Here is a 13,135-nt window from a genome sequence, read left to right as displayed (position 1 = left end):
GGCAAAGCCATGTGGTTGTCACTACTCAAATCAAAGGTTATTCCTGAAATGAATTTGTGTAATTTACTTTTCAAGAATGGAAATACCAAGGAGATTCTGGAGAGGAAGGAATATACTATCATTTCAAGATCCCCATCCTAGGCACCATATCTTTCTTCACGACGCTGCAAGTTTGTGATTTAATAGAACTGGAGTCAGTTGTAGAAAAAGCTTAGTGGTTTATTTCCTGATGCTTTACAGAGCAATGCTTATCTCCTTACACCTTCTCAGCAAGGTCTGCAAGGCAGCTTCAGCTGCTCTTTGGACACTGATACAGGGGTCTAACCGAAGTGCTTGGAGCCCTGAAATGGCAAGAAAGGCAAAGTTAAGTGGATGAAGAGAGTTTGAGCACAGAAGGAAGGGCAACCCAAGCCAAGGCCCAACCTACGCAGTGCTGCAAGGCTCACCAATGAAGGTCAGCCCTATGCTCACGTTTTACTCTGAAAGGTAGAATTTGGAGCTACAAGTTGAGAAACTATTTTAACATTGAAATAAGGGAAGAGAAGACCCTGACCTTGTGATCAACAGGCTTAAACAGTTGGAAAAGAGTGGTCTGGTGGGAATGATGCCTGCAAAGGGGGTGGAACTGGAAGTTACTTGATACTCTGGAGAAATTTCAGTGTCTAGAGAGCAACAGAGACAATAATTGGTACTATGATTTTCAATTTCTGGGCTCAAATGGAACTTAGAGTAGCAATGGTTCTTCTTTCCCTAAAGATGTAACAATATACTGGGCAGAAATTAGGAATTGTACTCACGTGTGGTCAGTTCATCCTTGTCTAATAACTCCACATATTCGTTGGACAGATTGAAAACAATGGCATCTAAAGTCAATGAGAGAAAAAATTACTGATTTTATTATGGGGAAAGAGGCCGTGAACAGTAGACTCAGCACCTTGTCAGAAGGTAAGTGGTAGGTTAGTGAATGGGCAAACTATATGACTCTCCCTTTACCCCTTAAGATAATGTGAGGCAAGGTATTTAAATATATGTGTAGCTCTGTAATTAATTATTCAACTCCTTGATCAACAAACTGTTTCCCAGTTCTTTTCTCTGAGACACAATATATGTATTTAAAACGTACAAATGGATGAGTGTAATTTCCTGTTTATGTAAACTCGTTTATAATTAGAAATTAAAATGCAGTAGTTTAAATGGGCACACTTGTTTGATACCTTACATTTGAGTGCATACTTATTTCAGAGCTCTTGAGTACTCTTTAAATTAGAGGATGATATCAAATTCAAGTTGGTCTCCACAAGAGAATGCAATACTATTTTCCAACCTGTAAACTGGGGTATAGTTTAACAGTAGTCTACTAATAAATCACTACTGCATGAGTGAACTTAAAAAAAAAGATAATGCGAGGGTGACTTCTATGGGGTCTTGAGTGCCATGTCTGCAATTGGTCACTTAATTCAGCACATATTTGGGAAAGTCTTTCTGGGGAGTCAGTTGTTGTCAGGGTCTCAAACCTGTATAAGATATGGTCCCTCTCTTCAAAAAGTGTATAATATAGTTTGTGGGGATGATAGCCATGATCCAATTAGTAATCCTTAGACTTTAACTTGGTTTTAAGGGTGGCCAAGTGAGTGGGCCTGCTTATTGTGAGCTGGATTAGTTGGAACAGGCATTAAGGTGAGACTTAGAATTTCATACTAAGAGGATCTTCAGAGATTTACTTATGCTTTATTTTATAGACCAGACAGACAGGTAGCAGAGAAGTTAATTGTACAGAATCACATAACAGAACCTGGATCCACAGGGTCCACAGGCCTCATATCAATATATTTTCCCACTTGTATCATGTTACTGTCAAAGCTCTTAGCTTAAATTGAACTTGGAATGCTGAATATGGCTTATATTAAGGGATGAGGTGAAGGAAAGTATATACGTAGATACAGCAGGATAGGAACAAAGACTTGAGAAAAAGAAGCAGCAACGACTTGAAGCCAGAAGGAGCGTGGAAGGCCCAGATGGGAGGAGAGTAAGTGTTGGGAAGTCATAGGAGGCTAAAAGTTTTCACTGCAAAAGGAAACAGGTTTTTGTTGAGGGAAGATATTACCAGACATAAGGTACATTTATTTCTGGTTTTTTAAAAAGTTGTATCGGTCATCCCAGTGTTCACATTGGGATAGCTTCCAGTAAAAGCAAAACTAAATGGAAAAAAGTGGACATATCTGAGTAGGGGCTGTGAATCTGAGCTCACCTGTGAGTTTGACAGCTGTGCTCCTGATAATCTCCCAGCTGCTGGCGAAGAAGGGGAAGGAGTGTGTATGGAGGATCCACAGAACCTCTTGGTTTTTCTTTGCCTAGAAGGATGTGCATTACAGAGAGGGCAACGGGAAAGTGGTGTTTCATGACACTCAGCATCCTATAGATGATCATCCTGAGAAGAGACCTCTAAAGGCCAGCAAACACTCATACAGCCACAAAATACTTGATTGAAAGTTGTCTTATGGCTATTTTGATCTAAGTTTAATCAGGAAGGCAATGGGCTTAAGGGATCAACTGACAGATGTGAGTTTTGGGTACCGAGGAGAACAGATCCCAGTCAGGATTTGAGAAAGGAGTAGAGGGTGATGTGGCAGAATCATTGCGTTTCCTACCAAGGATCACTGCTATCCTTTCAAGGTGGTCTGACTCTGGCCAGAGAGTCCTTGCTACGTTGTTTGCCCTTTGGGGATTTGTCTAGACTCTTGTCCTGCCTTTTTTTTTTTTGGAGGGAATATCTATCACACACTCACCAGTTTCACACAGAATTGCCTGTAGAAATCCCTGGCCCGTGGTAGATCCTGATCAAGGAGATGGTCTAATACCCCATAGAGTTCCTGAAGTCCCAGAAAAGGGATGCAGATGATCAAGGCATAACGGCAAGCCTAGAACACAGAGTTTTCTGTGTCACAGTCCAAAATGCTAGGATCTCCTTCCAGAAGGGAAAAAGCACTGAAAAGCACTGGGAAAGAAGCAATAAAAATCAGTGGTATGAGGGCTTTATAGTTATTGCTGGCGCCTTTCTGGGATGAAAGAGCAAACTCAGGAAGAGATGGCAAGAAGGACTCAGAATTGGAGAAGTGGGTTTTCAGGTTCGATTCTGAAGGATGACTTTAGGAGGTCTTGGAGGGTTACTTACAGCTCCAATCTTGGGATTGGGATCCCAGATGTGAAGAAGGAATGAAATCAGGCTCTTTTTAATTTCCTCAGCAAAAAAAATCTTCCACTTTTTTCCTGATAGGGATGCCAGATCTTCAAATAAGGAGATGGCAGTCAGTCTCACATCATCCTGCTCCTGTGGTGACAAAGGCATGTTGTGATCAATATCATCTCACAGGCCATTCCCTGCCAGCACACCTTGGGCATTCACCTCACCCCACTTCAGCAAAGGAAGGCTGGAACCCAGGCATTAGTACATTATTGTCACAGCCCTTATGTGTTCTAAGAACTCTTCCTTTCCCAGGTGCTCTCTTCCCATACTACATGAATGTAAAAATCCCTAGGTTTGGGACTTAAGTGATGTCAAAGAGTTGATCTCTGCCTTTGAGTAGCTAGTGGGGAATTGTGACCACAGGAATGAGAAACAGGAGTGCTCACAGCAGAAGGCCAGGAAGGGTTCCTGCTAGTTGTATATTTTACTCAAATTAACTTGGTTGCATCACTAGCCTAGAATTATGGAGCCTCTAATCTACATTGCCCAAGGCTTAGGACTCTTCTCCAAAAAACCAAATAAATTTTAAAGAGATTGCAGGTAGCTCAATCTTAGAAAGAAGTCAAACCAGTGTCTAGCCCTACTCCTGAGTATGTGAAGTTATGGAATATCCTTGCTTTTTGTTCAGGATGGTAGGAAATGATTTTAAGAGACAAAGAGCAAGGTGGTAGAGAAAGATGACTTCCTATTATTTCGTACACTTTGTTGATATAGTTCAAAGTTCCAGCAAAGAAGGAAATGAAGCGGGATGGATTTTGTGGAAATTTTTCTTTCAGGTTCAGAAAACTGGTCTAAATACCCATTTGGATGAAATATTATTTATTAGTTACAATGTACACTACTTGGATGGTGGGTATACTAAAAACCCAAACTTCATCACTACACAATGTATCCATGTATCACAACTATCCTTATACACTCCCAAACCCATAAAAATAAAAAAATTATAAAAAAAGCCCAAATAAACAAAGAGGATTAAAAAGAAAAGTAGTGCTGAGTGGCAGAATATTACTTAGATGAGCAATAAACATAGAAAAGAAAGGTTAATGCAGATCTTCTGGAAAAATAAAGATGGATTGTTGGGAATAGGTCAGAAAAACTAAATGAATACATTAGATGCAACCTTGTAAAATGAAACTGAAAGTAGAAATGCATTCTTTAAATATATTAGGAGTAAGATCAGGATATATATTTTTAAAAATCTCTTTTTATAAAAAGAAAGCAAATAAAAAATAAAATCCCCCCAAAGCAGAGAGGCATTTACTTAAAAAATGTTTTTTGAATTTTTCAAAATCAACCTCTTGATGATATAGGTCCAGGAAGAGTCAACCAATTTGAGAGATGAAAGAACCAGAAAAAGAAGTGGCAACAGTGCTTTGAATGCTTGGAGAAATATTAGAGAACATCCAGTCCAATGTTCTCATTCTTAGTTGAGAAAATTAAGTCACAGAGAGTATAGTGATTGTTCAGGGTGACAGTGCAGGAAGTAGTAGCAATAAGGGACTGGAGCACGGAGTGGAAGCCATGTTTTATGTCTTTCTGTTTAACTGTAGTGTCACCATATTTTCAAAATTCTGGGAAAGTACTATATTAAAAAAAGAGAAGACCTGGAGATAATAGAACTATATGCTTATCTATAAAAAAATATTGGGGCAAAATATAGAGTTAGATAGGCTTCCAGAAAGATAGATGGAGAACAAATAGCATGTAAGCACTAAGCCCCAAGTTTTGTCCAACTTTACTTTTAAGCAAATATGATAGAATTGATACCTATCAGGAATGAAAAATGTCTGACCTCACAACCAGCAAAACTTTAGATTATTTTTTCTTCTGTAATATGCCGAGAAACATTATCTTGACCACAAAACTGTAAGGAAGAATTTTGATTTATTGGAGACTAAGGTCCAAGAGAATTATTATTGAATCAACAACAACCCAGGAAATTTAACAGGTGGGATTCTGTGGGGGTGATGTCAGTCCTTTTTTGGTAAAGATTGTCATAAATTATCTGCTAATGAAAAAAAGAACATCTTTTTTTTATTTTCAGAGAAGATTCTAAATGGGATGGGAGTCCAATAAGAATTTTTGAGAATAAAATGAGAATTAAAAATGATATTGGTAAAATAGAGAAAATAGTTGGAAACAAGAAGAAAGCTGCTTTGGAAAAGGCCAGGTTTAGGCTAGCCCATCAACAAGATTAACTGTAAAAATACAAAACTGAAAAATTAATGAATTTGGACATATATTGAAGACTAAAATCTAGAAGGTCATATGGTTAATAAATTTCCAGAATCAGGATGAAAAGGTAAATTTTTTTAAAAAAATGGAACAAATAAATAGGAAAAAATTGGACTAGTGAGGTAGTTTTTAAAAAGACTCTGTTCAATACTTGTCGGGCCTCATTTAAAGATCCAACTCAATCACAGGCTTGCAAAATATTTAATAAGCAGAAAAATTAGATTTATGATGAATAACGAAGGAAATGATGACTGGAGACTAGAAGGTAAGTAGGTAATTTAATAAAGCCTTCATGTTTATGAAGGACGCAGTAGAGAAAGTAACTAGCAGTTTTTCATCTCCTTTGATAACAGAACTTGAGCAAAGAGGTTTAGAACAGAAAATAATAGATTTAAATTAGATGTAAAATAGATATTTACATTGTTGGCAGTGAATAAACCAAAAATAAATACTAAAATGTAGTTTTCCAGGCGGTATAAAGGAAAATAATCCTCCTCTGCCTTGGATTGCTGACTGATCTCTTTTGAAATTAAGGCTATGGAGTTGACATACGTAGGGGTTGATAAACTGTTTCTGTAAAAAGCCAGGCAGTAAATAACTTAAGCTTTGTGGGTCATATGGTCTCTGTAACAGCTGATCAACTCTGTTAGTGGCATGTGAAAGCAACTCTAGACATTATGTAGTCAGTGAGTATGACTGTGTTCCAATCAAAAACAAGTTGTGAGCTGAATTTGGTTTATGGGTTGTAGTTTACTGACTCCTGAATGAAATGACTCTTTGAATTTTGGAAATGGATAGTATTAGAGTGATACCAGGGTTTTATTCAGGCCCTAGTCCGGCATCGAGTACTGTCATAATTTAAGTTCCTCCCAAAACAAACCTTGAGATGAGGATTTAGGTAGGAGAAGAGCCCAGGAAGCATGTGGGGGAGTGGGACTGAGATAGAGAAGGGAGGAAAGCTACGCAAGGGAGTATTAATGAGTGTGTTACTCCTAGGGGCAAATGAAGGTAATCCTCCTGAGGAGTGAAGAAGCTGAGGGAATTTATCTACAAACTCTTGTTTTTTGTTGGTTGAAAGTCCTTTCTGGGACATTTCTCTCACCAACCATTTTGGCTCACATTGCTTAAACTATTCATGATTCTCAGGCCAGAAAATATCATGAGGTAGAAAGTCACAAGAAGCCAACAGCCTATATGGGGATTGTCTGCAAGTGACTTCTGGGGGACTGATTTTGTCTTCTACAAGCACTGCCTGAACCTTTTTCTGTTCACTCACTTCTTCTGGGGAGGGAAGATTCCTGAACAGGCTCACTTACGTCTTCAAAGAAGGTTCTTGTTTGCAGCACTATTTCTTTGAAGTAGAAGCTCACATCTCGGTCTGTGAGCAGCTCCAAGATCTTTTGTAGAGCCTTCAAGCTTTCACAGACGACTTCGGTGCGGGCCAGGTGATACAGGCCTCTGATGATAGATTCTAACATTATCTGCTTATGCTTCTTCACCTATTTTGAAATAAGTTCTTTTAATCTCGAAAATTGTTCTATGTGTATTTGGAACAGGGAAGTAGTCCTTAGACAAAGGGATTGAAATGTTGTTAGGGTCACATGTACTTCAATCCAAGAATTGGATTTATTTGGATTTTTAATTTAATTTCTGAAAGGAGGTATCTATAGAAACCCAGAATAAACTTAGTTTAGCGTGGTCTTTTTCCCTCAGCATAGCCATTTTTGCTTAGACTTTACCCCTGATATGCTTTGAATCTAGCACAGGTTAGACATAGATAAGAAAAATTTTCAATAGGCAGGTTTTAGGAGGTGTTCAGACATTTTAAAATTAAACTTTACTGTAGGCCAAGCGGCAGTCTACCATACTCTCTGAGTAAATATCCAGCAGATAAAGACAAGGACAGCCCAACAGTGCAATTTTCAGCTCATGGTTTAGCATATTAACTTCTAGAAAACTTTCAGGTTCCTTGTCAAGGGAAGGTCAAAGATCATCAATTGGGTGGCCAAAGCCATAGAAATGATAATAAGACCACCTTTTAGTCAAGGAACTTGTGAATTGAAAATGTCTGACAGATCTCTTGCAGGAAAAACCCCTTGCCCAAATCCCTAAGTTAACCTAATCAACCCTTTGTGACCTATGTGACATACCCTCTTCCCTGCAGTGACAGCAATCATGTGACTAACCCACCCATCCGTCTGTTTGCTGTCCATCACCTGATGCCAGTACCTGTGCTTACCTGTCTCTTCATGATGATGTGGAACAGACCACTACCCAATCACCTTAATGACCATTCTCCATCAAAGGGAAGGGTTAAAAGCACTCAGCCATGAGCAACCAGTCGCCATTACCACCACCATTGCCATGGCCATCGCCAGGCCATTGCCTTGCTATGCTATGGTGTGGCCATGTGCTCTTTGAGCTATGGTGAGGCCATGCTTCCTGGTCTTGGCCCTCTCCCCTACCTTGGGGAGGTGAATATCCTCTTTTTCTCTCTCTCTAATTTACTTTCTAAATAAACAATATTTTCTAATCTAACTTCTGTACAATTCTTTGCATCCTTCATGTGGCATCAGTTCACACACCAGACATATTCATATCCCCAGTAGGCCTGGCCTAACATTCTGGAGGCCCTGCTGAGAGTGTGACCCTAATGGAGGTTCCACTGAGATCTAACAATTTCTATGCAACTACTAGGTGTAGATTAGTAAGTAATTATTTCAAAACTCTACTTCAGTGAACCACGTTTCCCTAGAATGCCTTTTACCTTGTGAGGGGCCCCAGTCGCTGTGTTGCCAAGTCCTCGGATGGCCAACTGCCTTAGAATGGCGTTGGAGTCCCAGGTACTCTGATCCATCAAGATCAGCACATCTTGCAGATTCCCGTGCTTCCAAAGGATTGGCTCCCTCATGAGCTGAAATCAACACATTCTTCCCCTTTAGTTTAGGGAGTGGCCTCCCTTCTGGAGAGTGTCAAAGGCATTATAACTACAATTATAACTACAAATAACTACAATTAACGAGAGGGCCTCGTTGCTTGAGGATAAAGCCCTTGGGTGAAACAGGAAACCTTGCAGAAGCTACACTCTAGATGGAGCAGCCCACAGGTCAAGGTTATGTGGTGTTGAGAACCCAAATACCAGATAACAGAAGTGTCTAGTCTAAAATGGAGAAACGGGGCAGGGAAAACAGGAATTTCTGATGATATTCCTTCTCTGGATTGGCTTGGATAGTCTTTAGGCCAGAATTAGAAGGTTCGGGGTTATTATGCTTATTGAATACTTTATATTTCATCCCTGCCAAATTTGTTTCCCCTTCTCTGCCTAGAGAAGTTGATTACTGCAGACTAGCGGGCAGGATTTGGGTGAGGGTGTTTTTCTTTTCCTCCTTCACTCCCTTCCGGGCTACTGCATCTCTGGTAATTGCTGGTCCATCTACTACTAAAGTTCCCCCTAAGGTCACTCTTTGCTGGCTCCAGCTCTCACTATGCTCCAGATCCTGAGAGAAATATTACAAGGGGACCCAGTGAGGGTGCTCCGAAGGTTGGTCTCCCTTGCCTCTGAGAAGAAAGCTGTGCCGGTTATCCGGTAGTTCTCCGAGGAGGAGGTGAGTGAGGAGAGTAGCTGTTCCATGATTCCCAGGATGACTCCATATTGCCACACTGCCATGGTCCTAGAAGATGTACATTTTAATTTTAGCAGAGACTTTCCTCCCTGTAAACAATGGAGGAAATCTTAACCTATTTGTTCATCAGGCAAGTAATGTGTCTAAAAATGAATGCTCAATGACAAGCCACCAAGGCTCCACTTTTAAAAGGGCCGTTCAATTTAAGTGTAGTTTGTCTAAAGCTGTTCACTTAAATCATTTTGTTTCATGGGGAGTGGTGAGTTGGGCCGATCTTACCATCTCTCCCCATGTCCTTTTCTCTTTCTTCCTTGTTTGTTTTCCTTGACTATTAGTGCTAAGTAAGTCATTTAACCTCGGTGAAGTCACTTGTATTGTATGATTTTTTTTTTGCTTTGTTTTGTTTTCTCCTTTGTATTTGGTTCTAGAATATCTGCACATTACCTGGCCAGTGCACATACTCCTATGTGATGAGTTCTGGGACTGCTGAGTAGGGTCCATAAGTTGTCTCCCTCATCGGATTCCTTGGCAAGGCCTTCTCTCATGGCTTGGGATTGCAAACATTTCAGAGTAGCCATCGAGAGCCTAAAGGAGACAGTCAGCATCACAAAATGAAGTCAGCCTCACAGAAGCTCACTCTTCCTACTCCCCACAGTACTTTCTACCCCTGGACTAATGTGTGTTGTGCAAGAAAAAAACAGGCATCCCTACTGAAAGGGGGTACCTACAGAAACCTAGAATAAAATTAGATTAAAAATTAGTTTAGCATAGTCTTTTTGCCTCAGCATAGCCGTTAGAAAACGTCTAGGCATTCCACTGCAGTCCAAGTGGCAGCCCACCCCACCCCCTCAGCAAATTTTCATCAGAGGCAAAACTAGGTCAGAGCCGCAGAAATGATAACAGACTACCTTTTAGTCAAGGAGTTTGTGGAGTGCAGATGTCTGGCATGTCTCTGGCAGGAAAACCCCCTCCCCTTGTCTCCTCCCATCTAATCAACCACCATGGCAGCAATCATGCGACTAACCCATCCATCTACCTGCTGTCCATCACCTGATGTCAGTACCTGCGCTTACCCGCCCCTTTGTAGTAACGTGGAGCAGATCACCACCCAATCACCTTAATGACCTTCCCCCATCCAAGGGAAATGGTTAAAAGGACTCAATCATGAGCAGCCATTTTGCCATTGCCAGAACATTGCTGCCATTGCCTTGCTAAGCTACGGTGTGGCCATGTGCTCTTTGAGCTATGGCCAGGCCATGTTTCCTGACTTTGGCCTCCTTCTCTACCTCGGGGAGGTGAATCTTCTTTTTCTCTCTAATTTAATTTCTAAATAAACTGTGTTTTCTAATCTAGCTTCTGTGCAAGTCTTTGCATCTTTCATGTGGCATTGGATTGCAGTCCAGATACCCACACCCCCAGTAGGCCTCCCCTGCTGGGAGAGTGTGACCTTAACATATTTTGGAGACCCCAGAGAGATGACTCTAACGAGGCCCCAGCAAGATGATCCTAACACCTACCCTCACATTTCATTGATTCTAAAATAATATCTCTGAAGGTCAAGTGTGTTGGCTCACAACTATAATTCCAACATTTTGGGAAGATTGTTTGAGCTCAGAAGTTCCAGGCCAACCTGGGCAACATAGTGAGAGCTCAACTCAAAAAAAAAAAAAAAAAAAAATTAGCTGGGTATGGTGGTGTTCTCCTGCAGTCCCAGCTACTCTGAAGGTAGAAAAGGGAGGATTGCTTGAGCCCAGGAATTCAAGGCTGTGGATAGCCATGATTATGCCACTGCACTCCAGTCTGGGCAATAGAGTGAGACTCTGCCTAAAAAATAAATAAACAAGCAAATAAATAAGTAAAATAGCATCTCTGAAGTCAAGATGCATCTTTCTAGACAGGATTTCACATGCACATGCATGTGTAGTTCTTCATATTATAATCACTTTAGTAAAGGTATATGTATCATTGGAACTACATGTATTGAGTCTAAATGCTGTTTAAAATGTCTTTTAAAAGGTGGCACTATAATTTGGCATTGCAATGGAAAATATGCAAAAGGTAAGAAAGCACAATGAAAATCTCTACCTCATAGTTCTGAAAGAGTTCTTCTGATAAATACAAAAGAAAAATTTACAAGCATAAGAAAGCTTGGATTCATGGTTTAATTTGGAGTCCTTTTCTATTTTCTTAACAGTATACAAATAATGCTTCTTTCTTTCAACTGTTGAAGTTTTAAATGCTATGAAATATATTTATTTTTATTTTTCTTCTTTCCCTGCTGGCCTTGAAGATCATAGAATTCCAGCTTTCCTAGACAGATCTTAATGAAGATACCAAAGATAACACAGCAGTCTGTCTACAGAAGAAAGTATAGCCTCTTATTCTTTCTGTGACCATTCTGTACAGCTATACTGGGTACTGGTTCAAGAAGGACTATGATGTCATCGCTTAAGGACAGGAGAGCCTTGTTTCTTCATGAACATTTGATATCAGGCCAAAGACACAGATCCTGACTTCCTCAGCCTTCTTCTGGACTCTGGAATCAGGATAGCTCGAGATGACTCTCTCTGCTTGGCCATTTACCTGCAAGGGTCTGGGATCTGCTGCAGCTCTCCCTGCTGCATCACACGTCGCCTGTGGTTCCAGGTAGGCATCTGCTGTCCCAGCGTGCAGCTGACCAGCTTCAGGAGGAGAGTGAACAATTCTGGATATAAGCTAGTGACAGAGATGCCTGTTGAGATCATTTCATACATAGCGCAGGCCACCTGAGAAGAGAAAGGACCTCTTGGTCAGACAGTCTCCTATCCTCTAAGGCTATCTTCTCCCTGGACTGATCTTCAAGTTTGTTTTCTCCACCAGTAACTACTTTTCATGTTGACCATGCTCATGGTAAAAACACATAAAAAGGGATTATTTGTCTGTAAACATCTCAACTCAGACTGTGCTTCTTTCTCAGGATTGCCATATTGACACTATGACTGCCATGGTATACAAGTCATGCAAAATGAAATGATTTTCAGCATTGGGGTTTTTCAACAAAAGAGGGCATTTGAATATCTTAAAGGCTAATCTGGAAATATAGATACATAGATTTTCTTGGGGTCAATGACAAATTTTTTTCTAAAAATGACCAACCACAGACAAAATTACTGCCATATTTGTCCAATATCAACTGGAGTAAAGTTAGGCTATGAGAGAAGAAGTATCATTAATACTACAGCACCCAGTTCCAGGTGGATATGTCATGGAGGAGGACACATTTTCAGGTAACTTATGGATAGTCCAACTCACTGATATTGCCTCAATCCTGGCGATGTCATCTTCCAACTCAGCCTCCAGTTTGTCTACTAAGGCTCGCATGAGTTTATGACTGGAAGCTGGGTTTTGAGCCAATGCCTTCCACAATGTCTTTGTGTCTCTAGGGTAGCAAAACAGGAAATTGGTAGATAAGGCACAGTATCTTGGGCTGTGAGCTTTTCCATCTGACTCACTATAAAATCAGTTTATGACTAATCACAATTTCAAGGGCAGAAGGACATGCTGCCATGCCTGGGGATAACAACAATTTTTTATTTAACCATCCAGCATTCTGGCCTTGGATTTCTGAGATTTTTCAATGTCCCTCAAGATGCAGCTTCTCATGTAGGTGCATTCTAAGCCACCAGAAAAAGAAGAAGTACTAACTTTCTATTATTCTCATATTCCTATGGTGTATTTAAAAAATTTTCATTGTTATTCAATAAGGAGGTGTGTGTGTGTGTGTGTGTGTGTGTGTGTGTGTGTGTGTGTGTATGTATGTATAACTTCTTATTGAATAATAATGATTTTCCAACATAATGTTGGAAAAACATTACTTGTGATTCGAGTAACAATTGTTAAATTTATATTCAGGTGAGATCTTTTCTTTTTTTGTTTTTTTTTCGTTTTGAGTTGGAGTCTCGCTCTGTCGCCCAGACTGGAGGGAGTGCAGTGGCCGCTCCCGGCCACCACAGCCTCGACCTGCTGGGCTCCGGCGATCCTTCCACCTCAG

At 40.4% G+C, this 13,135-nt stretch overlaps 1 protein-coding gene across 1 annotated transcript in view; it reads right to left on the bottom strand.

The window, feature by feature from the left end:
- Positions 1–201: 201 nt before the first annotated feature.
- The window catches only part of MROH2B (maestro heat like repeat family member 2B), a 61,558-nt gene continuing 48,624 nt past the window's right edge, over positions 202–13,135 (bottom strand). Inside the window, exons 32-42 of the mRNA XM_008052529.1 lie at positions 12,397–12,523; positions 11,689–11,870; positions 9,550–9,690; positions 9,039–9,153; positions 8,250–8,396; positions 6,799–6,981; positions 3,173–3,328; positions 2,787–2,918; positions 2,249–2,351; positions 798–863; positions 202–341 (exon numbers count right to left, since the gene is read on the bottom strand). Coding sequence (XP_008050720.1) covers positions 235–341; positions 798–863; positions 2,249–2,351; positions 2,787–2,918; positions 3,173–3,328; positions 6,799–6,981; positions 8,250–8,396; positions 9,039–9,153; positions 9,550–9,690; positions 11,689–11,870; positions 12,397–12,523 — 1,459 coding nt within the window. The 3' untranslated portion in view covers positions 202–234. The remainder of the gene's footprint in view (positions 342–797; positions 864–2,248; positions 2,352–2,786; positions 2,919–3,172; positions 3,329–6,798; positions 6,982–8,249; positions 8,397–9,038; positions 9,154–9,549; positions 9,691–11,688; positions 11,871–12,396; positions 12,524–13,135) is intronic.

The sequence above is a fragment of the Carlito syrichta genome, unplaced genomic scaffold, assembly GCF_000164805.1.
Source record: "Carlito syrichta isolate Samal-C Ts95f unplaced genomic scaffold, Tarsius_syrichta-2.0.1 Scaffold279718, whole genome shotgun sequence".
In the NCBI taxonomy this organism is placed as follows: domain Eukaryota; kingdom Metazoa; phylum Chordata; class Mammalia; order Primates; family Tarsiidae; genus Carlito; species Carlito syrichta.
The sequence above is the reverse complement of the archived record's forward strand: the minus strand, read 5'-3'. Positions and strand labels throughout refer to the sequence as shown.